General features: G+C 38.1%; 1 protein-coding gene across 1 annotated transcript in view; it reads left to right on the forward strand.

The window, feature by feature from the left end:
- LOC150087453 (G protein-coupled receptor-associated protein LMBRD2) overlaps positions 1–25,905 on the forward strand; it is a 154,935-nt gene that overhangs the window by 14,865 nt on the left and 114,165 nt on the right. Inside the window, exon 2 of the mRNA XM_090372491.1 lies at positions 17–212. Within this exon, the coding sequence (XP_090228617.1) occupies positions 39–212 (174 nt within the window). The 5' untranslated portion in view covers positions 17–38. The remainder of the gene's footprint in view (positions 1–16; positions 213–25,905) is intronic.

Consider the following 25,905-nt stretch of genomic DNA (forward strand, 5'->3'; position numbering starts at 1 on the left):
TTGTTTTTGTTTACAGGGATATGATCAACTAAAGAACTATGTCAGTTGGGCCACTTGTTGTTGAAATCTGCTGCACTTTTGTTGTGGCTGCTTTTTTATTGCATAAATATGGAAACTGGACTCAGCATCATTTATTAGTAACACTAAATGTGTTCATTGCTTGGTATTTTTCTTTCATCATCATATTCATACTACCTCTTGATGTCTCAACGGTAAGTATTTTTAGGCATAACATAAAATTATATGAATCATACAAATTTCACTGACAAGAAGAAGAAGAATCCATATAAATTTTTTCAAACGTGTCTGTAAACCTTCTGTATTTTTGTATAACATCTGTGTATATGTTTTATATGCAACTCTGTTACTGTATAATGGTGGTATAGTATTGGTATTAAAGAATTATAAGTAATTTTTTAATACCAATACTTAAAGAATTATGAGTAATTCTTTAATATCCACCATGAATTATACTACTCTGCATTTTGAAAAAATTTCACTGATGTTTTCTCAGAAAAAGGTATTTCTGAATCATTTTCTAATGCTGATTTCAAAAATTGCATCAGTTTGTTTCCATCATGTCAGGTTTCTTCAAAAATCACAAAAGAAAAATTTAATTTTTCACAAATTTTTATTAAGTTGGCAAAATTTGTGCACTGAAGTTATAAAATAAATGCTACTTTCACCAGGCTTCTATATTTAAATACATGTTTAAAACACTATTAAAAAGAGCAGTGAAGTAAAAAGTAGTAAAAGTCCACTAAACACTTGCCTCTCATTTTAAAAACTGATCTATGATGGATCATATTTTCATTTCTTTGATTTTCCTGCAGATCTTTCTACTTTACAGTCCCCCCCCCCTCAGCATCCAACAAAAGTCACCCATCATGTTGACATTCCATCTCCATGTCTTTAACGGCTTGGTGAAACCTCTCACCCTGTTCTTTGCTTCATACTTTCTAGATTTTCTGGGAAGTAGTCGATGTGGGAGTGTAAAGAAATTGTACATTGACACTTACGTTGCAGCCCAGCTTCTTGAAGTTTGCCAGGAGAGTCAAAATCATGATCCTTGTTATTCCCTAGGAAGTTCTCAACAACAGACCCAAAGCTAATCCATGCCTGTTTTTCTCTTTTTATTCATAGTTCCTTCAAAATCTCTGTTCCTCATCAGTTTGCAAATTTTAGATCAAACAAAAGTACCTTGTTTTGGCTTCTCAAACCCAGTTTAATGTGCAAGGATAGGAGTAGGACAGTTTTGAGGTCTACCCGTGGTTTATGAACTGTGTTCTTTGATCCAAGCAACAAACTGCCCATCTTTGGCCAGATCTTGATGTCTCAGTGCATAATCCTTGTCTGACTGTCCCACTCACATTTTTGTGTAGCAAGATTACTGTTCCAAGTATCATGCCTATCACTTTAAATTCAGCACACACCAACCAACATTGTTCTTCATACTTAATATTTGTCAACAACTTTAAATTCTCATATGTTTATTTCAAATGCACCATGAGCTACTGGAATGGACCCATATTTTTTGGAGCAACACACCTTTGAGACTCCTCTTTGGTGAATCAATAAAATATCTCCACTGTGTAGAATTGTAACTAATTCCTAAATACAGGCAACCCCCGTATAACACAGTACTTCTACAACATGGTTTCGCTCTAACATGATTGATAAATTGCGCAATCCTCGCACAACGTGGTACTTATATAACACAGTTTGAGAATTGTGGGAAACGTCACGTAACATGGTATTTTTGAGCTTTTGTGCTAGGAAAACCCTGCTATTATGTTAGATGTAATTTTCAACGTTTCCATTCCTTTTTGTGAATCCATGCTGTTGACTTGCTAGTCGTCATCACCTTTGTGATATTTTTATAAAGCACATTTCATGGATGTCACTACCATAAAATGGTAAAAACAATTTGCAGTTAGTGGTTTATTGGTCTTTTCTGTTAGCGTAATCAATTATAAACGGGTAGTAAACTCGATCTTCTTGCATTTGCTTTAGTACTGATAGCTGGAATTCTGTGGGTTTTCACGTTATTATGGTGAAATGTGTTTCCCCTTCCATGAAATATTCAATCATATTAAAAACGTAAATAAATTTTCAGAGACTCATCACTCTGTATCTCACTTGTGCGTATCGTGTTTGTTGCAACTTGTGCATGCCATGTTCTTTGTTATTAATTGCTTATAATTTTTACTTTTTTAAATTTTACAACAAAAAAAAAAGCTCAGTGAACAGAAATATCAATTAGTATGTACATATTACAGCACATTAATTAAGCTATGTATGTAAGTTTAAATTTATTTTTATTTTTCTAACTGGAAAATATTCTTCCGATTTTCACATATCATTTAACTTTGTTAATTGGTAAGGTAATGAAGTTAAATTTGTGCTTTATATCTTTAAAGCGGGGGTTCACCGTATTTTGTTAGGAGAACCCCTGGTTAGGGTCTGTGCTATTGAACTTGTGCTTGTTTGAGACCATAAAAAATTGTGACTTCGAAGCTTGTAGTTTGTGACTTTTAAAGAGAGCAGAAGGTACACGAAATCTAGATGCTGCAGAAGAGATTGTGCTTAGCAGTGATGAAGCGGAAGAAAATTAAATGAACGTACATTATCTGACGTGTACATATCACAGTTTGTAAGGTAAGATGTTTGTTTAGTTATTACTATTTAAGTTACTACTATTATAAAAATAAAGTTAAAATATTAAGTTATTACTACTTTTAAAATTAAGTTTCCGATAGTTATAACAAAAATGGTGTATTTTTGTTAGCTTTTGGATTGTAACTCCCTTTTTTGTACTGGTTCTTAGTCCCATATAACGCGGTTTTGCATTACATGAGGATTACGTGTAGCTCATTAGGTCATTTATATTACTGCAAAAAAACTGTAGAATCATCCTCAGAAAAGTAGGGGACTGGTTCTCGTTCTCTGTGTCTGTACCATGAGAAAAACATCCCATGTGCTAGAAGAAATCGAAATCATGACTCAGACCAGAGTAGCAAAGCAAAAGGCTCAAGCTAATGGGAGTGCTGTGGCTCAGAGGAGAACTGAGGGGCGCAGTTGCCCTCTGAATCACAGCCTTTTAAAATGCATTGCTTGCATGATGTTTGTGGAGCAATCAGGTACGGGACGTGATATTACCATGGGGGATGTCTTTGTGTGTGCACGATGCAAGGAGTGTAACGAAATCGGGCAACAACTCAGCGTTGTTATGGGCCTATATGAGAGCTTGAAGGACAGGGTGAATGCCCTCGAAGGAACTAAATTGAGGGGCCCATCAAGCTCTCAGCTGCCCACATCAACGCCAGAGCTTGCACTTGTTCATCACGCAACACAGCGGCAACCCCCAAGGCAGAATGCGCTGGTCCCACAGGAACTAGTAGTTGTTGATGACTCTATTGTCAGGGAAATGGAGAACATGCTTTATTAAAAGGATAGGTGGAACAGGACCAGGGTATGTCTGCCAGGGGCAAAGGTTGATGACGTTGTAGAGCGGATATCATCTTTTAAGGGCACAAAAGGTGATATAGTTGTACATGTTGGCACTAATGATATCAAGAGTAGGAGACCGGCAGAATTACTTAACAAGTACAGGTCACTGTTGAAAAAAAGCCGTGAATTAGGGTTGAATTTGAAAGTGTCTGCAATTCTGCCCAGACACGATAGGAGGGAGTATATGATGAGAGCCTTGTTGATCAATTCGGCCCTGGAAAGATTGCGCAAGGCTCAAGAGGTAGAATTTTTTTCAGCCTGGACTGTACTAGCAGGAGAGACTGCTTCTACAGGGATGGGATACACTTAAATAGAAAGGATGCAAGAATATTTGCTGACGCTATCGAGGCAGTGTTAGGTGAGTCGGAAAACTGCTAGCTTGGGGGGATACAAAGACTAATAGATTAACAGTAGCCACTGGCAGAGGTGAAAGTGATTCTTGTACTGCTTCTATTGGAATGAGCAGAAGCCTGAAAAACAAGATGCAGGATATTTCAGAGATTGTTGGGAGTCATTGTGGTACAAGTAAACACATGGGTTGTGTTAGGTTATCTAAGAATAGAAACAGGTTCATGTATACTTGCGTGTACACCAATGCTAGGAGTTTGGTAAATAAATTTGATGAATTTGAGATATTGCTCAAAGCATCAAACGCGGATATTGTTGGGATATCTATCAGAGACGTGGTGTCAACAGATATAAGGAATGCAGAACTGGAATTTGGGGAGTACAATGTCTACAGAAAGGATAGACAGGATAGAAAGGGAGGAGGGGTTATGCTATTAGTTAAGAAACACATAAAATCCAAGGAAGTGAAGCCAGTCAACATCTCTGGACAGTGCAGTGTCGAGTCAGTTTGGTGTGACATAAGCATTGGGAGATCAAAATTGAGAGTAGGAGTGTGCTATAGACCTAATGACTCTGATGAGTATAATAAGAAACTGTACAGGGAAATAGAGTGGGCCAGTACATCAGAGAGTCTTATAATGGCAGTTTTTAATTTCCCAGATATTGACTGGAATTTGTGGGTTGGTCACTCACACACTAGCAAGGCTTTTGTGGATTTATTGGATGATTGTTTTCTACATCAGCATGTTCGGGAGGCAACTAGAGGGAGTAATACTCTTGATTTGATTATCAGTAGTGATTCTTCATGCATTAAGAATCTGCAGATAAAGGAACCACTAGGTGGCAGTGATCGCAGTGTGGTGAAGTGGGATTTACTCAAAGAGGTAACTACCATCAGGGGTAAAGGGAAGGGTTATTGATTTCGTAAAGGCGACTACGATGGTCTGAGACAGTATTTAAATTCTATACAGTGGGACCAACTGAAGATGTTACCAATAGCAAATTAAAAATGAGAAGCATTCAAAGAACTTATCTTGGAAGCTACTAGGCTTTACATACCAACTAAGAAATATTGTTCATGTTTTAGGCCTAAATGGATGTCAGATGAACTGATGAGAAATATGACAGAGAAGAAAAATGCATGGGATACATATAAAATAACAAGTGACACAGAAGCCTATGATAGATACAAGTTGATCTGTAACCATGTTACAAAGGAGGTTAGGCAGGCAAAGGTAGATTACGAGAAATCCTTGGCAAGGGATGCAAAGAAAAACAACTGAGAGTTCTTTACTTATGTAAACTCTAGAAGGAAGGGGATGAATCAGATTGGTCCACTTGATATCGATGGGTCAACTGTTGATGATCCTGCTCAGGTAGCTAACAAAGTAAATGAATATTTTGCATCGACATTCACACATGAGGAGTTATTCAGCTCTGGCAGTAAGCTAGAGAATCTTGTAATAACTGAGAATAAAGTAGAAGAGAAATTGTTGAAGATAAACACAAGAAAGGCACCTAGGGTGGATTGGATCTATCCAGTTATATTAAAGGAGGCAGCAAAGGAAGTAAGCAAACCCTTAGCCATAATTATGAGAGGTTCCTTGGACTCACGGGAGATATCCACAGACTGGAGATGTGCAATTGTGACCCCAATTCACAAAGGAGGATCAAAGGCCGACACAAGTAATTATAGACCTGTGAGTTTAACTTTTGTTCCAATAAAATTAATGGAAGCGCTGGTTCAAGAAGCACTGCAGGATCATCTAGACAAGACTTCAGTTATAGCTCGGACACAGCATGGTTTTGTTAAGGGGAAGTCTTGCCTGACCAATTTGATTGGATACTATGATGCAGTCACAAAAGAACTGGATGCAGGGAATAACTCTGATATTATATACTTGGATCTTAGAAAGGCTTTTGATACTGTTGTACATGAAGACTGCTGCACAAATTGGAGCAGTGTGGCATTGGAGGAAAATTGCTGCTATGGATAAATGGGTGGTTGAGGGGGAGAAGACAGAGAGTGGTATTCAATGAACACTGCTCATCGTGGACTAATGTTATTAGTGGAGTCCCTCAGGGTTCAGTGTTTGGTCCATTGTTGTTTTCTGTATTTATAAATGATATTGATGATGGTATATCAGGATTAATGTCCAAGTTTGCAGACGATACGAAGATTGGCAGGGTTGTTAATGACACTAATGACAGTAAGCTGCTGGAATGGGATCTAGAAAATTTGAGCAGATGGGCTGAGAGGTGGCAAATGAAGTTTAACATTAACAAATGTAAAGTACTACATATGGGAAGCAGTAATCCCAGATTAACGTATCAATTCTGTGGTACCATGCTGACAGTGGTAGAGAATGAAAAGGACCTGGGGGTAATTGTGCAGGCAGATATGAAGTTTTCTGAGCAGTGCAGACAGCCTGCAAGAGTAGCTCATGGTGTCTTGTCAATGATATACAGGAATTTTTCTAGCAGTGATAAGGAGGTGATTATCACCTTGTACAGAGCAATGGTCAGGCCACACCTTGAGTACTGTATACAGGTCTGGAGGCCTCATTTTAAGAACGATGTAGAGCTGTTGGAACGAGTACAGAGAAGGGCAACAAGATTCGTGAATGGAACAAAGGGTTGCTCTTACGAAGAAAGGCTTAAGTTTTGCAAATTACAGTGTCTGGAGACTAGGCACCTGTGAGGTGATCTGATTGAGGTGAATAAAGCCTTGAATGGTTTGAGCATGCTCATTGCTGATGGGATTCTTCCTCTTGCTCAGAATAATCGCCTGAGAGGCAGAGGCGGATTTAATGGCGGGCACACCGGGTGCGTGCCCTGGGCCCCGACTTCTGAAGGGCCCACGCAAAACCCCAACTTTATACTCAAAACCCCAACAAATTAGTTGAACTAATATGTTCAACTATTAGTTCAGAACTTTGTGATTATTATTATGCTATTATTAATTATATTATACATATATTATATTCAAATTTTATTGGAAATAAAACATTAATAGTATATAATATTTTTTATTTATTTAAAAAAATGGTTAACATGCATTTTTATTTTCCCTGTCTCTCTCTTTTTTTTAAGGTCCCCAATATTTTCTTCTGCGCCCGGGGCCTCAACCGATCTTAATCCGCTACTGCTGAGAGGGCATAAATTCAAATTGAGTAAAGGCGGTTGTAGGATAGATGTGCAGAAGTTTGGCTTTAGCCAGCGGGTGGTTGATTGTTGAAACAAACTTCCATCTGTCATTGTAGAAGTTGATAGCTTAAATAGATTCAAGGCAGAACTTGACAAACATTTGGCACGAGCAGATGGGTGAAATAGGGGTTTTTTTTTTTTTTTTTTTGGCTGATGCTATATAAGCTTGCTTTCTTGCATCATGTGACTTTGCTAATGTTAATTCTCTTCATTCAAGGGTGTAGTTTCCTGATCTCAGATAGGGAGGAGCAGAATTCTCCCTCTTCAGTTACTCTGGTTTTTCAGCTCTCACAGCATTCAAATTGGCCTATGAAACAAATTTCTGCAAACAAAATCACCATGCGTGTGGACTAGTGATAAAATAATAATTGTAATTTTGAATTTGTTTTATCATTATATCTGTGCTATCCTATGTCAGCTTATTTGGCATTAGCTGTTTTCCACTTGTTTTCTCTATCACTAGTCCTCTTCAATCAGTGCTTTAGTTAGCCGATTTCAAAGTAGATAGAATATGGTTTACCAGTTCACACACCATGCATAACAGCCTGTGAGCAGAACACTTCTACAGACAAGATTTCATAGAGATGCATGACAAGCTTGGATGTTATTAAAATAATACAGGCCGATTTTAAATTATTATCTGGGTTTCCGTATCCTATAATTTTCAAACTGAAACAACAAAATAAAACTGCTTACGGAATATGAAAGTGTAACTCAGAAAGTTTTATTTGGCAATGCTGTATTGATGTCTGGGAGATATTGACAACATTACTTCAAAATGGCGACTGTTCAAGAGAAGGCAATGTGTGTACTTTGGTTTTTTGAAACAAAGTCTGTTATCACAACGCAATGTCATTACAGAACTCAGTATGGAAAAGATCCATCTTCAGATAATGCTATCCAATATTGGTTAAAGCAATTTCAAGAAACTGGTAGTGTTCTGCACTGAAAAGGAGTGGGAAGACCGTGCACTTCACAGGAAGATGTTAATCGAATCCACGAAGTGTTTTCTCAAAGCCCACAAAAATCAAATAGACGAGCTTCTTTGCAGTTAGGTATACCACAAAAGACTGTTTGGAGGGTTGTTCATAACCGCCTTCACCTCTATGCCTACAAACTGCAGATTGCGCAGGCTTTAAAGCCGAATGATAAACCTTGCCATTTCCAATTTGCCCAAGACATTTTGTCAAACATCGAAGCTGATGAAAATTACCTTCAGAGATGGAGGTTTAGTGATGAAGCAACGTTTTACATATCAGGGAGGGTAAATCGTCATAACTACAGAATATGGGGATTAGAAAACCCTTACGCCATTTGAGAATTCGAAAAAGATAGTCCAAATGTCAATGTCTGGTGTGTTTTGTCACATTCGGAAGTTTTGGGGCCCTTTTTATTTGCGGAAAAAACAGTAACAGTGATGACCTATCTGGATGTGATACAGTTGTATTTGTTACCCCAGTTGGAAAATCATCAGCCAAATGTGGCATTCCAGCAAGATGGTGTAATGCCACATTGGGCTCTTATTGTCCGAGAATTTCTTGACATGCACTTTTCTGGGCACTGGGTTAGGTGTGGTGGACTGATTCCGTGGCCTCCACGCTCACCTGATCTTACACCAGTTGATTTCTTCCTGTGGGGATACGTGAAGGACATTGTGTACAAGTCCCCTGTGACCGCCCTCGATGAACTGAAGCTCAGAATTGTTGCTGCAATCAAAACAGTTTCACCGCAAATGCTGGGGAATACTTGGAGGGAAATTGAATATCGCTTGGATATCTAACGTGCCACGAAAGGCATGCATGTTGAAGTTGTTTAACATTCTGCAGTATTGATTCTATAGGTAATAAACTTTTTGAGTTACACTTTCATATTCTGTAAGCAGTTTTATTTTGTTTTGTAAATTTATAAGCCACGGAAACCCGAACAATAATTTGGAATCACCCTATAGTTTGAATTTTATTCTATCCCAACGTTTGTTTGTTCTGAAGGAAATACAGACAAAATAATAGTTTGTGCCACCCAGAATTGTATATTGGGGTGAATTTGTCAATCGTTATGGATCTATTGGCATTTAGCAGTCATGGAATGTTGTCATTCTTTCATCCTGTATAGCCACTACTACATTGCTTTGAGATATTCAGTTTACTTTCCTCTTGGTTTCACAATCCTTTTTATTATGAAACCATACATTGCTTTCAAAATAACAAGCTGATAAGGGGCATAGGATATCCAGCTGACTTTGTTGGGTGGGGGGAGAGAGAGAGAGAGAGAGAGAGAGAGAGACACAGTCAGTCAGTCAGTCCGTCCGTCCTTATCCCCTGCCAGCAAAGTTCCACTATATCATTGACAAAACCCTATGATCTGTCCCCCAGGTTTTTTCATTTGCCACTACCCTTAGTGTAGTATCACACAGTTGATACATTAATCTGGGATTACTGCTACCCATATGCAGTGCCTTGCATTTGTCTGTGTTAAACTTCAGCTACTGTTTCTCATCCCATCTGCCTAATTTTTCTAGATCTTGTTGCAGTAGCTTAATTTTATTACTGTCATTAACCACCCTGTCAACCTTTGTATCATCTGCAAACTTGGACATTAACCCTGATATACCTTCATCAGTATCATTGATAAATATGGAAACAATAGTGGACCCTGCACTGAACCCTGAGGGATTCTACTAATAACATTAATCCACGAAGAGTAGTGTCCATTGATTACCACTCGCTGTCTTCTCCCACTCAACCATCCTGTTATCCATAGCAGCAACTTGCCCTTAATGCCATGCTGCTCAAATTTGTACAGTTGTCTTCCCTGTGCAATAGTATTAAAAACTCCTGAATTTCAAGTACAGTATATGATATAAAATAATTTTTTTTCATCCAGTTCCTTTTTGACTGCATCAGAGTATCCAATCAAATAATCACACAAGGTTACCCTTTAAGAAATCCATGCCATGACTGCAGTAGTATAATTGTACTCCTGTCTAGATGGTCCTGCATTATTTCTCTAACCAGAGACTCCATTATTTTCACTGGAACAGAAGTTAAGCTAACAGGTTTATAATTACTTGCATCAGTCTTTGATCATTCTTTGTGGATTGAGGATACATTCACATATCTCCAGTTCACAGAAACCTCCTCTGAATCCAAAGATGCACTCCTAATTATGGCTAAGAATTTGCTTACCTCCTTTGCTGCCTCCCTTAATATAAATGGATAAATTCCATCCAATCCTCTCCATCTCAGTTCCTTACTCTGATTTCAAACCACTCATACAACGGATATGTACTGAGATGTGGTCTGAAATGTGACATACCCAGACAGGAAACAAACTTCTTGAGATAAAACAGAATCCACAGTTGTGGAGATCCAGTTTCAGACTAAACAGGCACGAAGAGGTCATGCTTGCAAGAGCACGAATTGGCCATACATATCTAATGCACCTCTTTTTACTGCTAGGAGAAGATCCTCCACTTTGCTTACACTGTAACTGCCTACTTACCGTTAAGCGCATCCTAATTGAGTGTGCACATTATCATTGTTAGAATTGCATGTTTCAAATCACAGCTAAATTTACAAAAACCTCTACAACTGTCCCAAATACTTGGAGATGATAGCAATTTCTCAGAACTTTTTACTTACCTGAAAACGATTAACGTCTACAGTCACTTTTAGACCTATTTCCTATAACGTATACAGTCACTTCTAGACCAAAGTAACAGGTGCAATTTGGCCATAGTAGCCCTTGCACCATTAAACCCCACTCCAACAACAACCATCCAACCCTGGCACGTTTATGTTTATCTTCAACAATTTCTCTTCCACTTTCCACTCAGTTATCACAAAATCATAGCTTCCTTTTAGAGTTTGATAAACTTGTGGCATCCCCTTCCATAAAAAATTCCCCATGTGCAAATATAGATGCAAAATACCTATTCATTTTGTCAGCAACCTGAGCAGTATCATCAACAGTTAAACCACCAACATCAATTGACCAATGTTTCAACCCATTCCTTCTACTGTTAATATAAATAAAAAAGCCTTTACTGCTTTTCTTTGCCAGAGACTTCTCTTAATCTGCCATAACTTGCCTTTGTGACTTAATTACAAAGTGTATATCTAGAATTAAAAGGCTTCTGTATCATCTAATAATTTATATGCATCTCATGCATTTTTATTCTTTACCACAAGCTTCATCAGTTCATCTGTAGGTGGTAGATGACTTTCATCAACCGGTGAAATACCACCACTTTGCTTATTGGAGGCTTGAAGTGGTGAAACCCATGTTTAGTCTCTAGAGCAAAGTTTCCAGCATTCCCCTCCCCCCATACTTCTCCTTCAACCCATGCACGGTAGTAAGTACTATAGGTTTTGATACCTTTCGTGTTTGGGGTTTTTCATAAAAAAAAAAAAAAAAAAAAAACACACACAAAAAAACTGACACAGGGCACGGATGTTTGGGACGTGGCAAATATTGAATTTGGAGGATGTGGAACAAATATAGAAGCAGCTTCTACATTTGTTCTATATTTTCTGGATTTGGTGTTTGTTGTGTCCTAGATGTCTGTGCCTTGTGTCAGTTTTTTTTTATGTTTCCCTCTCACTTACTAATTAAATTCTTTTCACTTGGTCAGTGCAAGTAAGAAATCACTATGCATCATTGTTTCATATTTTGATCTGTATCTTAATCGGATTAATCTCATTAGAACAAGGAATGCTTGCCACCCCTCCCCATTGAAATAAGAATACTTTGGGCTTTTTAAAATAAAGTATCTTTTTAACTTCAGTGTGGTTATAAGTAATTAAAAATTGACACATTTAAATGTTTCTTAAGAAACTCATTTATTCAATAATTATTATAAACATGAATTTTTATGCTCAGATTCTTGGAAAATTTTTCTTTAACCATACATTCAATATGTCCTCAGTTTTGACGAGCAAGTTCCTGAAGGTGTGCTCCAGCATTTGTAATTATGCGATGACATGTCTTTATTAGCACAGCTTAATAGTTGTGGTTCTCAAGTCTATGAGTGTAGCAGGGTTTCCTGTCTAACTTCTATTCAAGAAATCCCACAGGAAAAAGTTACATGGCTTCAAGTCTGGACTCAGAGATGGTCAAAAATGTCTGCACTTGTAACGGTTAGAATAACCATATGATGGTATGCGATGGACAAGAGTACTGCAAAAAATCCAATGTGACAGTTGTATGTGACATGGCACTGTCTTGCATAAACCACTATAGTTTATACAAGGTGTCCAAAGAAACCTAAATTGCCATGACTTTTGGTAGAAAGACACTCTGATGCCTGTGGAAGAGTTGGTATGACTAAAGTTTTATCGAAGAAGGGTCTAATTAAATGATGACTCAACAGGGCTACTCTCACAGTCATTTTCTCTTGAAGGTGGCCAGGAGATCTTGTATCTATGGTCTGGTTGTTTACAGTCCCGTCAAATGACAAATGAACTTCATCTTGGGGTAACACTGGATTTCTCCCCTCTGTCCATGTGGTTAATTGAGATCTCTGCTTATTTTCAGAAAGGTTATGCAACTCTAATGTTCTGTGGGAATATTTTCAAATACAAATGAAACATTCTTTGGACAGAATACCAAGATATTCTATATTCCAACTCAGAGGGCTTCAGTATTCTCTTAGAACAAAAGAATACTGAAAGGCTTGGTGAAATCATATTTGCCTCTTTGCATAGTCTTTCTTATCAGACTGCAGGGATGTATTGAAAAGTGTACAATTAGTTATAAAAAAAAAAAAAAAAGCCCCCAAAATCCTTTCTGTGCAGCAGTTAATTCTTTTTGTTAAAAAAAAAAAAAAAAAAAAATACCATGTAAGGAGTGCACCGATCTTAAGTTACAATTTGGTGCATTACTAGAACAATTTGAGTCACTGAAAAAATGGGTGCTAACCCTCGACAGTTATGTAACTGGAAACTCGTCAGGTACTCAAGACTCTAGCAACATACCGAGTGAGGCACTCCCGATTCGGGACCCCAGAACAGAATAACCAGGTGCAAACTACTCTGGTTCAAAAGGACTTAGTTTTATTAGGGGACTTCCATTGTCAGGGAAATGGGAAATTTTTTTTGTAATAAGGATAGGTGGACTAGAACCAGGGTATATCTGCCGGGAGCAACTATTAATGATGTCACCAACAGATTGTCAGATTTTAAGGGGGGGTAAAGAGAATATTATTATTCATGTGTGGACTAATGACATTAAGCATACATGACGACAAAGATAGGACCATGCTGAAAAAATGCCACAAGTTAGGTCACAATGTCTGTCTACAATTCTACCCAGGCACAATAGCAGGGATTATATGCCAAAAGTCTTGTGGGTTAACTCAAGACTTGAAGGACTCTGCAAGGCTTTTGGAGGGAAATTTCTATCGGCTTGGCCTGCACTTGTAGGTTGAAGGAATCTGTTTTGTAGAGATGGGACACATTTAAACAAAGCTGGTGCAAGAGTTTTTGCCAGTATTATTGAGGATACATTAAAGGTTCAGGGAAACTGCTAGTTTGGGGGGACAAGGGTAATATAGATACGTGTTTATCTGATAATATTGGTCAAATTAACACTTGCACATACCTCAAGAGTTCTTGTTTGTTACCACAACAGAACATAGCAAGATGTTCTGAGGGCAGAAACTTTTCAAATGAGTGGGTAGCTAATACCAGGGAAGCAAGCTTAAATAACTTTAAGGGGTGTGTCAGGGTAGTTAACTATACAAGAACACTAAGTCTTAATTGTTTATACAGTAATGTCAGAAGTGTCAAAAATATGAGTGAATTTGAACTGCTGGTTAGGACAAGTAACACTGACATAATAGGGCTTACGGAAATGTGGTGCCACCCAGAGGATGATGAGTTTCGGTACAGTATGTACAATGTATTTAGGAAGGATTGGGAAGATAGAAGGGGTGATGGGATCATGTTTCTTATCAAAAACAGCCTGAGTGCGACGAAAGCTTTCCCTGATTCAGATTATTCGCATGCTAGTATAGAATCTGTATGGTGTGAAATAGTTGGAAGCAAAGGTGTAATGAGAGTGGGAGTAATCTATAGGCCAGGTGATTGTGAAGATTATGATGAGAGCCTCTACATGCAAATGGAATGGTCAAGTAAACGTGAATGTCTTATTATGGGCGATTTTAATTTGCCTCTGATTGATTGGAGCAAATGGGACGGAAACTCCACATGGGGGACAAAATTTTTAAATCAACTAGATGATTGCTATTTGTATCAACATGTCAGGGAAAGTACTAGGGAAAAGAATACTCTAGACCTCATCATCACCCATGAACCAGATGACATCATAGGGCTGACAGTACAGGAACAAGTAGCAGGAAGTGATCACGGAGTTCTACGGTGAACGATGAAGAGAGAAGTAGCAGTAGTTAAAGGCAAAGGAATGGGTTATAATTTCAGGAAAGGAAATTATGATGCCTTAAGGTGCTACATGGCTTCTATTAACTGGGTAGATATCTCACAGAGAGCGAATAATACAATTGAATTATAGTATTCCTTTAAAACATTAATCACAGAAGCCTTGAATGCTTATATAGCATTAAAAAAATACTCCATGAGGAGGATTCCAAGTTGGATGAATAATGAAGTTGCCAGATTACTTGAGCAGAAAAAGATGGAGTGGAAAAGTTACAGAGCAATAAAAAGTATCGAAGCCTATAACAACTATAAATTGATCTGTAATAGTGCCACAGAAAAGGTTAGGCTGGCAAAAGCAAATTATTAGAATTCGCTGACAAAAAGAGCAAAGAGGGAGAATAAGAAATTCTTCACATATATAAATGCAAAGAAGAGAAGGACAAATCAGATCTGACCCTTATGTAATGGACGTGGGATAGTATTAGATACCCCAGCTGAAGTTGCGGTGAACTCAACAGTTACTTTGTGTTGATATTTACAGAAGAAAAACCCATTATGTCAATGAGAAATTATAGGAGTGAAGTTGAAAAAAATGTAATTAATGATGTTGAAATTTCACATGTTTATTTCATGAAAAAAATTGAACCTACAGGCCAGTAAGGTGCCTAGGGTTGAATGCATATACCCTATAATCTTAAGGGAGGCAGCAAGTGAGTGCATTGAACCATTGAGGCTAATTTTGCAAGCATCACTGGACTCGGGAGTGATTCCGTTGGATTGGAAAAGTGCCAATGTATCTCCAGTACATAAGTTCGGTTCTAAGAGTGAAATGGGAAATTACCGGCCGGTTAGTCTAACTTCAGTAGTTGGGAAATTCATGGAGACAGTGATCATCATCATCATGAACTTGATCCGGCTTAGGTCTTTTAAGACCTGTTCCATTGTAGCTCTTGGAGGTGGTCTTGATCTCGTCATCGTTGTCTTGGTCGACCAATATCTCTCTTGCCTGTCGGTTTGTAGTTAAAGGCTAATTTTGGGAACCGGTCTTGGTTCATTCTTTCTATGTGGCTGATCCATTTTTCCTGATACCGTTTTATGCCATTTACTATGTTATCTACTTTTAATTTCTCGCAGATATCTAAATTTCTTTGGTGGTCTAGTCTTGCAAAGCCTAATAATGGTCTTAAAAATCTCATTTGTGCTTCTTCTAGTACGTGTGCATCTTTCTTATTAGCATTAGCATTAGTAAAGGCATATGATGCAAGAAAGCAAGCTTATGCAGCATCAACCAAAAAAAAAAAAAAAATACCCTTCCACTTCACCCCTCCGTTCGCTCGAAATACCTGTCCAGCTGAGCCTTAAATTTGTTTAGGCTATCAACTTCCACAAGAGATGGAAGTCTGTTCCACCAACCAACTACCCGCTGGCTAAAGGCAAATTTCCGCACATCTATCCTACATCTGTCTTTCCTCAATTTGAATTTATGCCCTCTCAGGTGATTATTCTGAGCAAGAGGCAGTATCCCATCAGCATTGAGCATGCTCAAACCATTCAAGGCTTTGTACACCTCTATCAGATCACCTTGCCGGTGCCTAGTCTCCAGACACTGTAATTTGCAAAACTTAAGCCTTTCTTCGTAAGAGCAACCCTTCGTTCCGTTCACTAACCTTGTTGCCCTTCTCTGTACTCGTTCCAGCAGCTCTACATCCTTCTTGAAATGAGGCCTCCAGACCTGTATACAGTACTCAAGGTGCGGCCTGACCATTGCCTTATACAAGGGAATAATCACCTCCCTATCCCTGCTAGAAAAATTCCTGTGTATCACTGATAAGACACCATGAGCTACTCTTGCAGCCCATCTGCACTGCTCAGAGAACTTCATATCTGCCTGCACAATTACCCCCAGGTCCTTTTCATTCTCTACCACTGTCAGTGTAGTACCACAGAGTTGATACGTTGCTCTGGGGTTGCTGTTTCCCATATGTAGTACTTTATATTTGTCAATGTTAAACTTCATTTGCCACCTCTCAGTCCATCTGTTCAACCTTTCCAGATCCTGTTGCAGCAGCATAGTGTCAGTAGCGTCCTTAACAACCCTGCCAACCTTTGTATCGTCTGCAAATTTGGACATTAAGCTTAATATACCATCATCAATATTATTTATAAATACAGAAAACAACAATGGAACCAACACTGAACCCTGAGGGACTCCACTAATAACATTAGTCCATGATGAGCAGTGTCCATTAATTACCACTCTCTGTCTTCTGCCACTCAACCATCCTTTTATCCATAGCAACAATTTGCCACCAATGCCACACTGCTCCAATTTGTGCAGCAGTCTTCCATGTGCAACAGTATCAAAAGCCTTTCTAAGATCCAAATATATAATATCAAAGTTATTCCCTGCATCCAATTCTTTTGTGACTACATCATAGTATCCAATCAAATTGGTTAGGCAAGATCTTCCCTTAACAAAACCATGCTGTGTCTGAGCTATAACTGAATTCTTGTCAAGATGATCCTGCAGTGCTTCTTTAACCAGTTTTTCCATTAATTTTCCTGGAACAGAAGTTAAACTCACAGGTCTATAATTACTTGTGTCAGCCTTTGATCCTCCTTTGTGAATTGGGGTTACATTTGCACATCTCCAGTCTGTGGGTACCTCCCCTGAGTCCAAGGAAGCTCTCATAATTATGGCTAACGGATTGCTTACTTCCTTTGCTGCCTCCTTTAATATAACTGGATAGATCCCATCCACCCCAGATGCCTTTCTTGTATTTATCTTCAACAATTTCTCCTCCACTTTACTCTCAATTATTACAAGATCATCTAGCTCACTGCCAGTGTTTACTTCATCTATGGCATTCCCCTTCCTGAATAACTCCTCATGTGTGAATGTAGATGCAAAATCTTGATTTAGTTTGTTAGCTACCTGAGCAGGATCATGAACAGTTGAACCATCGATATCAAGTGGACCAATCTGATTCATCCCCTTCCTTGTAGAGTTTACATAAGTAAAGAACTCCTTGCAGTTTTTCTTTGCATCCCTTGCCAAAGATTTCTCGTAATCTGCCTTCGCCTGCCTAACCTCCTTTGTAACTTGGTTACAAATCAACTTATATCTATCATAGGCTTTTGTGTCACATGTTAATTTATATGTATCCCATGCATTTTTCTTCTCTGCCATATGTCTCATTAGTTCATCTGACATCCATTTAGGCCTGAACCTTGAACAATATTTCTTAGTTGGTATTTAAAGCCTAGTAGCTACCAAGATAAGTTCTTTGAATGCTTCCCATTTTGAGTTTGCTGTTGGTAACATCATCAGTTGGTCCCACTGTATAGAATTTAAATACTGTCTCGGACCACCGTAGTCGCCTTTACGAAAGCAATAACCCTTCCCTTTACCCCTAATGGTAGTTACCTCTTTCAGTAAATCCCACTTCAGCACACTGTGATCACTGCCACCTAGTGGTTCCTGTATCTGCAGATTCTTAATGCATGAAGAATCACTACTGATAATCAAATCAGGAGTATTGCTTCCTCTAGTTGCCTCTCGAACATGCTGATTTAGAAAACAATCATCCAATAAATCCACAAAAGCCTTGCTAGTGTAAAAAAAAAAAGTAAAGTGCAGCCATTATCAACCCACTGCAGGATGGAAGCCTCCTCAACAATTCATGTTGAGGGAAATGGACCATAATCTACCACGCTGGTCCAGTGCGGGTTGGCAGATCGACTGTATTCAGCAGGCAGGGGCTTGAACCCTGGTCTACTCAAAGAGCGTGTTCTACTGCACTCCCGCTCCTGCCCACTCGGCTACGGATGAGTGACCAACCCACAAATTACAGCCAATATCCAGTCAATTATTTATGACCCAAGTCTCACAGCTGTAGAAGAGGGCTTGTTTTGGAGTGATGTTGTGCAGTCATAATTTTGTTTCAGTTGTCATTTGTTTTCCGAAGTGGCGTTTAATCATTTTATTATATTTTTGTAGTTTAGTGTGGATGTCTTTCCCTTCATTTGATATTAAATTTCCTAGGTAGGTGAAGTCAGATATTTGTTCTATTATTTTATCATCAATAACAATTTTGACTCTTTGTATGTTTTTTCCACATAATCCCATTGATTTTGTTTTTGAGGCGAAGATTTTCTTCTCGTACTTTTTACCTATTTTATTCAGTTCATTTGCTGCTACCTGTAGTTCATCTTCGGATTTTGCAATTATAACTTTATTGTCAGCATATAATATAGTTTGGATTTTATTCCTGTTGTTCAAGTGTATTCTGTTGTTAATTGTTTGTTTCCATTCTTTAAGAATTTTATTGATTTAGATATTAAATAAATTTGTTGATAGTCCACATCCTTGTTTGACTCCTTTATTGGTGTTAATTGGGTCTGATAGTTGGCCATTAGAATATTTTATACAGACTTTTGAGTTTTTATATAGGCTTTGCATCGCTTTCCGGAGTTGGGTTAGGATGTTTTCTTCACGTAGAATCTGCCAAATTTTTTCCAAGTTTACATTATCATATGCTTTTTCATAATCAATAAACATCAGAAATGTTGGTAGATTGAATTCTCTTCTTTTCTCCAGAATTTGTTGTAATGAGAAAATGGCATCCATTTTGTTTCTCCCTTTTCTGAACCCACATTGTTCTTCTTCTAAGAATTGTTCACTGTATTTATTAAATTTATTCTTTAGTATATTAGAGTATATAGCTTGGCAGCAGTTGACAGCAGTGTTTTCCCTCTGTAGTTGTTAGGGTTATTTCTGGAGCCTTTTTTGTATAAATTGATTACTATTCCTGTTTCCCAATCTTTGGGTATCTGTTGCTTATGCCATATGATGTTAAATAATTTTAGTTGTGTGTTTTTTAGTAAGGTGTCCCCATATTTAAATAGTTCTATATTCAAATTGTCTATGCCTGGGCTTTTTCGGTTTTTTGATTTTTGTAATATTAACTCTAGTTCTTCCATTGTTATATTTTCTTCATCTTTGGTTGCCACAGATTCATCTTCCAATTCCCTAGTGCCCGGGTTATACGATAGTTTGGAATAGTGTTGCTTCCATTCTGCTTGGGAGATGGAGTTGGTTTTTATTTGATCATTTGTGTCTAGTTGTAATTTCTTAAAAATTTTAAAACCCTTCTCTGTGGGCCCGTGATAACACATTCTAAAGATTTAACAAATTTATCCCAGTCATCTCGTCGGATTCTTCTGGTTAGTTTTCTGACTTCTGCTCTAAGCTTTTATATTTTATGCGTAGATCTAGGTCTTTAGTTTGTAAGAACAGTTTATAGGTCTTTTTTTTTTCTCATTGATTGTTTGTTTCAATTCTTCATTCCAAGTTCTTAGCCAGTTTTTATTTTTTATAGGTTTATATCCAAGACTTTCTTCAGCAGCTCCCAGAATTGATTTTTTTCATGTTTGACCAGATTTCCTCAACATTATTACTTTCATCTGATTTGAGTTTATCTTTCAATTGACTTTCATACAGGAATTTAGTGCTTTCGTCTTCCAACAAATGTATTTTTAATTTCTTAGTAGTTTTTGTTGATATTTTTTTCTTTTTATTAAGATAATTTCTTTTTATTTTGAAAGTGCTTTCTACTAGGTAGTGATCACTGTCAATTTCACTGCCTCTGAATACTCTAGTGTCTAATTTTATCATTTAAATTTTCATTAATGATAATATAATCTATTATAGACTTTGTTTCTTGCTTCCCATGTGAATTTATGGATATTCTTGTGTCTGAAAAAAGTATTTGTAATTTTAAGTTTATTAAAAATGCAGAAGTCTGTCAGGCATCTTCCATTATTGTTGACCACGGGTTTGCCTTCTGATCCTATACATTTGTCTACTGATTAAGCACCAGCCCTTGCATTAAAATCTCCTGCTAGTATGAGATACTCATTTTTGTTAGTTTGGTCTACGATCTGTTGTAATTCGTCATAAAATTCTGTGGTTTCATCAATGTTGCCTTCTACCGGTGCATAGATGCCAATGATTGTTCTTGTATAAGATAGAATTTTTAGTCTTAATTTCAATATTCTGGGTGATATCCAAGAATAGTCTAATATTTTGTTTTCCAATTCTTTCTTTATTATAACAGCAACTCCCGATAATGCCCACATTTCACTTAGTACGCCGGAGTATATCATTATGAAGTTACCTATTTCTTTGGATCCTTTGTTCTTCTTTTTTGTTTCGGTAATGACTGCTATGTCAATATTTCTATTTTCTAGTTCCATGGTTAATTCATCTAATTTGTGATTTATTCCCCTAACGTTCCAAGTTGCTACTTAAGTTTCTTAATCGTAGTTCTATCATTTAAATAATATCAAGGGTAACGATCTAGGCAATGGCTATATCCATTGCCTAGGTCGTTACCCTTGAGATCCGTCCAGTTTTTCCCCTTGAGCTTATTTTGAGTATTTAGAATGTCCCCCGGATAGGTTACCAGCCTTTCGAAGGGTAAGTCTAGTGGTGGGCCTGCCACCTTATAGCCTCTAGACAGGCTTCAGGTCTGTCTAGAGGCTATCTTCGAGACAATGATCAAAGTTAGAATTTAGGATCATTTAGATAGAAATGGAATTCTGTAGGATACTCAACATGGTTTTGTAAAGGGAAAATCATGTTTAACTAATCTGATAGATATTTTGACAGGGTCACTGAAGAGCTGGACTTGAGGAATAATTTCGTCATTGTTTATTTAGATTTCAGCAAAGCATTTGACTAAGTCCCACGTGAGCGGTTACTTTATAAGCTGAAACAGGTTGTAATCACAGAGAAAATCCTTAGATGAATAGCTGGATGGCTTCATGGCAGGAGGCAGAGGGTTGTGATAAATGGTTATTCCTCAGATTGGGATGATATAAGATATGGAGTTCCCGAAGAATCAATATTAGAACCACTGTTGTTTTTCATTTTCATAAATGACATCGCTGGGATAGAGGGCATGATGTCTAAATTTGCAGATGATGTAAAGATTGGTAGAGTAGTTAATGATTGCCGCCAAGCACAGCTTCTTCAGAATGGCCTAGATAGACTTCAGGGATGGTCAGAAAAATGGCAGTTATGCTTTAATCAAGCAAAGTGTAAAGTATTGCACCTGGGAAACAGTTACCCCAAAATAACATACACTTGGCAGAGTTGAACTAAAGCCAGTAGTGGAGGAAAGGGACTTTGGTGTAACGATAGGGGCAAACATGAAGTTCTCTGAGCACTGTAGACAGGTTGCAAGGAAGGCCTATGGTGTCCTATTGATGATTTATCGAACAATCACTAGTAGAGATAAGGATGTCATAATCCCATTATAAAAGGCTATTGTTAGACTACGCTTGGAATACTGTGTTCAGGTATGAAGACCGCACTTAAAGAAAGACATTATGCTTTATGAAAGGGTCCAGAGAAGAGTTTTTTTTTTTTTTTTTTTTTTTTTGGCTGATGCTATATAAGCTTGCTTTCTTGCATCGTGTGCCCTTGCTAATGTTAACCTGCCTGGTGAGATTGGCAAAAGGACGTCCATATGAGGAGACTTCGAATATGTGGGTTGCAGAGCTTGGAAACTAGGCACCTTAGAGGAAATTTGATTGAGGTGTTTAAGGCTCTGAGAGGCATAAGCAAAATGAATGAGGATGAAATTTTCACAGTTATAAATGATTCTAGAACTAGGGGCCATAATTCCAAGTTATGGGGGGAATTGTTTAGACTCAATTGCAAGAAGTTTTATTTTAGCCAGCGAGTTATAAATGGCTGGAATAAGTTACCTACATGGGTGGTAGAGGCTGACACTTTGGCGAAATTCAAAGGTCAACTGGATAATTACCTATGGAAGGGGGGAAACACTTAGGTTGTCCATTTCCTTTTCTCTTATTTATTAATTATTATTATATATATATTTTTTTAAATTTTCTTCTTATTATTTTTTTATCATTTTATTTTATTTATTTTTATTTATTTATTTATTATTATTTTAATTTTTTTTTTTGGCTGGTGCAGCATAAGCCATAGGCTTCCATGCACCATGTGGCCATTGCCAATACTAAAGTTGTCAGTAACCCAGCTGATAGAACTGATGAATGGGTGCTTTACATCAATCTTTACAAATAAAAGTGTGGAGAAACTATGAGAATCCAAGTAATATGGAACCACTGGTATGGAAATTACAGATTGTTTACTAGGGAAAAACTTTTGAGTGTTGAAGGCAAGTATGACCGCGGGATAGATGACATATGCCAAACTATGTTGAATCCAAAGGAGCCATCATAATTAATCTTAATGGGCACTCAGAACAGGCTGCTCTGAGTGCCCATTAAGATTAATTATGATGGCTCCTTTGGATTCTGGTGATTTCCTTGAATTGAAGAAGTATCATACACCGATGAGCCAAAACATGACCAGCGAGTCGTTATGCAAATTGAAGCAACTGCAGGTGAACTATGGCACGGGTCGGGACATGGTATATAAAACACCTGCTACTGAGCTCTGTTAATCAGTGTTACTCTTGTTCTTTAGATGGGAAGGGCAGTGGACTTAAGCGAGTTTGACAAAGACCAAATTGTAATGGACAGACGACTGGGTCAGAGCATATCCGAAATGGCACGGCTGGTGGGATGCTCACGGTCAGCCATAGTTAGTACCTACCGAAAGTGGTCCAAGGAGGAGAAACCCATGAACCGCCATGAGGTGTGGACAACCACAGCTCATCAATGCTCGAGGTGAGCGAAGGCTCTCCCGGATGGTATGTGGTGATAGAAGGGTGACTGTGGCGCAACTCGTCAGACTGTGGCGCAACTCGTCAGTAATTGGAATGCTGGTGACAGGAGTAATGTGTCACAACACACAGTACATCAAACCCTGCTGAAAATGGGGCTACATAACCACAGGCTGCTCTGAGTGCCCATGCTAACCACAGTTCACCGGCGACAGCACCTACAATGGGCACGCGAGCATCGAAACTGGACCTTGAGTGATTGGAAGAAGGTCGTCTAGTCTGACGAATCACGTTCCCTGTTGCAACATCTGGATGGCCAGGTATGTGTGCATCGTTTACCTGGGGAAGTGATGTCGCCTGGATGCACCGTGGAATGAAAACAAGCTGGTGGTGGTAGTGTCATGCTTTGGGCGATGTTCTGCTGGGATACCCTGTGTCCTGTCATCCATGTGCCGGGCACAACGTCTACCACCTATGTAAACATCATTGCTGACCAGGTACACTCTTTAATGGTTATGTCCGTTGCCTTTTCCATCTAAAGAACAAGAGTAACGCTGATTAACAGAGCTCAGTAGCAGGTGTTTTTCATACTGTGTCCCGACCCTTGCCGTAGTTCACCTGCAGTTGCTTCAATTTGCATAACGACTCGCTGGTCATGTTTTCGCTCTTCCCCTTCTTCCCCTCTGGTGGTGCCATCTTTCAGTAGGATAATGTGCCATGCCACACTGCCCAGATTGTTCGAGACTGGTTTGCAGAACATGAGGAAGACTTCCAGGTATTGCCCTAGCCTCCAAATTCCGCAGGCAACAATCCCATCGAGCATCTGTGGTTTGTTGGAACAGAAACTCTGATCTGTGCCGTCTCAACCAAGGACCTTACAGGAGTTAAAGGATCTGCTGGTTACGTGTTCGTACCAGATACCACAAGACACATTTAGAAATCTTATAGCGTCCATGCCTCGGCAGGTATGAGCTGTTTTGGCTGCATGTGGAGGACTAACATCATATTAGGTAGATGGTTATAATGTTTTGGCTCATCAGTATAAATCTATAAAGGTATTTTAGAAATAAAGCGAGCAAACATAGATTGGCCAGTCTGACTTCAGGTAAGGAAAATTCTAAAAGTTGATAATTAAGAATGCATAGTTGTCCCATGCTATATTATTTGTTTGCTATAGTGCACTGCATTTTTTTTTTTTTTTTTTTTTTTTTCACTTGGCACATTATGGCCTTAGTTGCCAATGTGCCACAAAACACCACCAACTGCAATTTTTAATAATACCGTCCTTCAGAGTTGTACTCTGTTCCTCTGGAGTATTGCTATTCACTCCATGTGATGTTGGAGGAGTTTCCCATGCAGATGTTTGGGTACCTATTGTTTTTATGCTTCCAGGATTTGGCATATCGCAGCTACTAAAACTAAGGTAAAAACAAAACTAATTTCACCGCAAAGATCAGTGCATATTTCTATCATGCATGTGTCATGTACAGTTTCCAATAATAATAATGTCCTGCAAGTGCTTGCTGGCACACTGCCTTTAGATCTACATATTATTTATTTGGGCATGATAAGTAAATTAAAAAAGGGCTTGTCTATTACCCAACTAGACATTACTTCAGACCTGGCTAATAATCTCAAAATTGAGAAAACAAAGATTTGGACTTGCTTGATAGAAGTTTGGCAACAATGCTGGAATAGTAGTGAGTATGGAGAGGTAACAAGAAAATTCATTCCAAAGGTTGAATATGTGGATTTGAAAACTGTGAAGCTTTGGTTTTCTCCCAGTATGAATACTTCGTATTTACTGACAGGACATGGTTCACTCAGGTCAAAACTGTTTGAGAGGGGACTGGAGCCAGATCTTTGGTGTATATGTGGAAAAGCAGAAACTTGGCTTCATGTTTTGTTTGTGTTGTCTCTATTCTGATACAAGACAGATACTGATGAGAAAAATTCCTGAATTGTTAGACAGTAATGTTTACCTGCTTGTGGGTGGTCCAGGAAATTTTGAAGCCTTCCAGGATTTTGCAACTAAAGTGTTTTTCAAGAGACTTGAACTAAGATCCCAAATGGTAGATACAAGGTAAGTGGATAATTATTCCCCTTCCTTGAGTTTGGGTTACCTTTGTCATATTGAGGATTTACCCTGCTTTTCTTCCAGCATTTTTATATACAGTAAAGTTGAAAATTTAGAAAACCTTAACTTCTAGAAACAATTACAGATTTTGTTTTTAATCCTGTTTGCTGATCATTTGGTTATAGACTAGTGATAGTTTGTATGTTCTTGTTTATACTCTGGTACGACCACCAAGTCAGAAGAGTTTACAATAAATGATCAATAAAAATATTAATCATATTTAGCAGTCATGGGCTTGAACTCTTTCCACTCAAAGAGCGCATGCTATTGCACTCTCTCTCCTAACCACTCGGCTTCAGACAACATACTGAAGACTAAAAAAGAGATAGTACGTTAAATATGAACACTATTAATTTAATCCAATTTCTATTTGTGCTGAATGAATCTTCAACCTTGAAGATATACATATCTGGCTAAGCTGGTTTAGCTAGATATGTAACTGTAGTTTCACCTCAGAGGTGAATGATTGAATATTCACTTATTACTGGCTTTTAGCAGAATGTGAGGCAAGTCTTCTTTGTGTGACATAAAATGTTGAATGTACCCTAAAAATGTGACATTTGTAAAATTTGAAAATATTGAA

The sequence above is a fragment of the Mastigoproctus giganteus genome, chromosome 4 (assembly GCF_048544385.1).
Source record: "Mastigoproctus giganteus isolate SK-2022 chromosome 4, ASM4854438v1, whole genome shotgun sequence".
NCBI lineage: Eukaryota > Metazoa > Arthropoda > Arachnida > Uropygi > Thelyphonidae > Mastigoproctus > Mastigoproctus giganteus.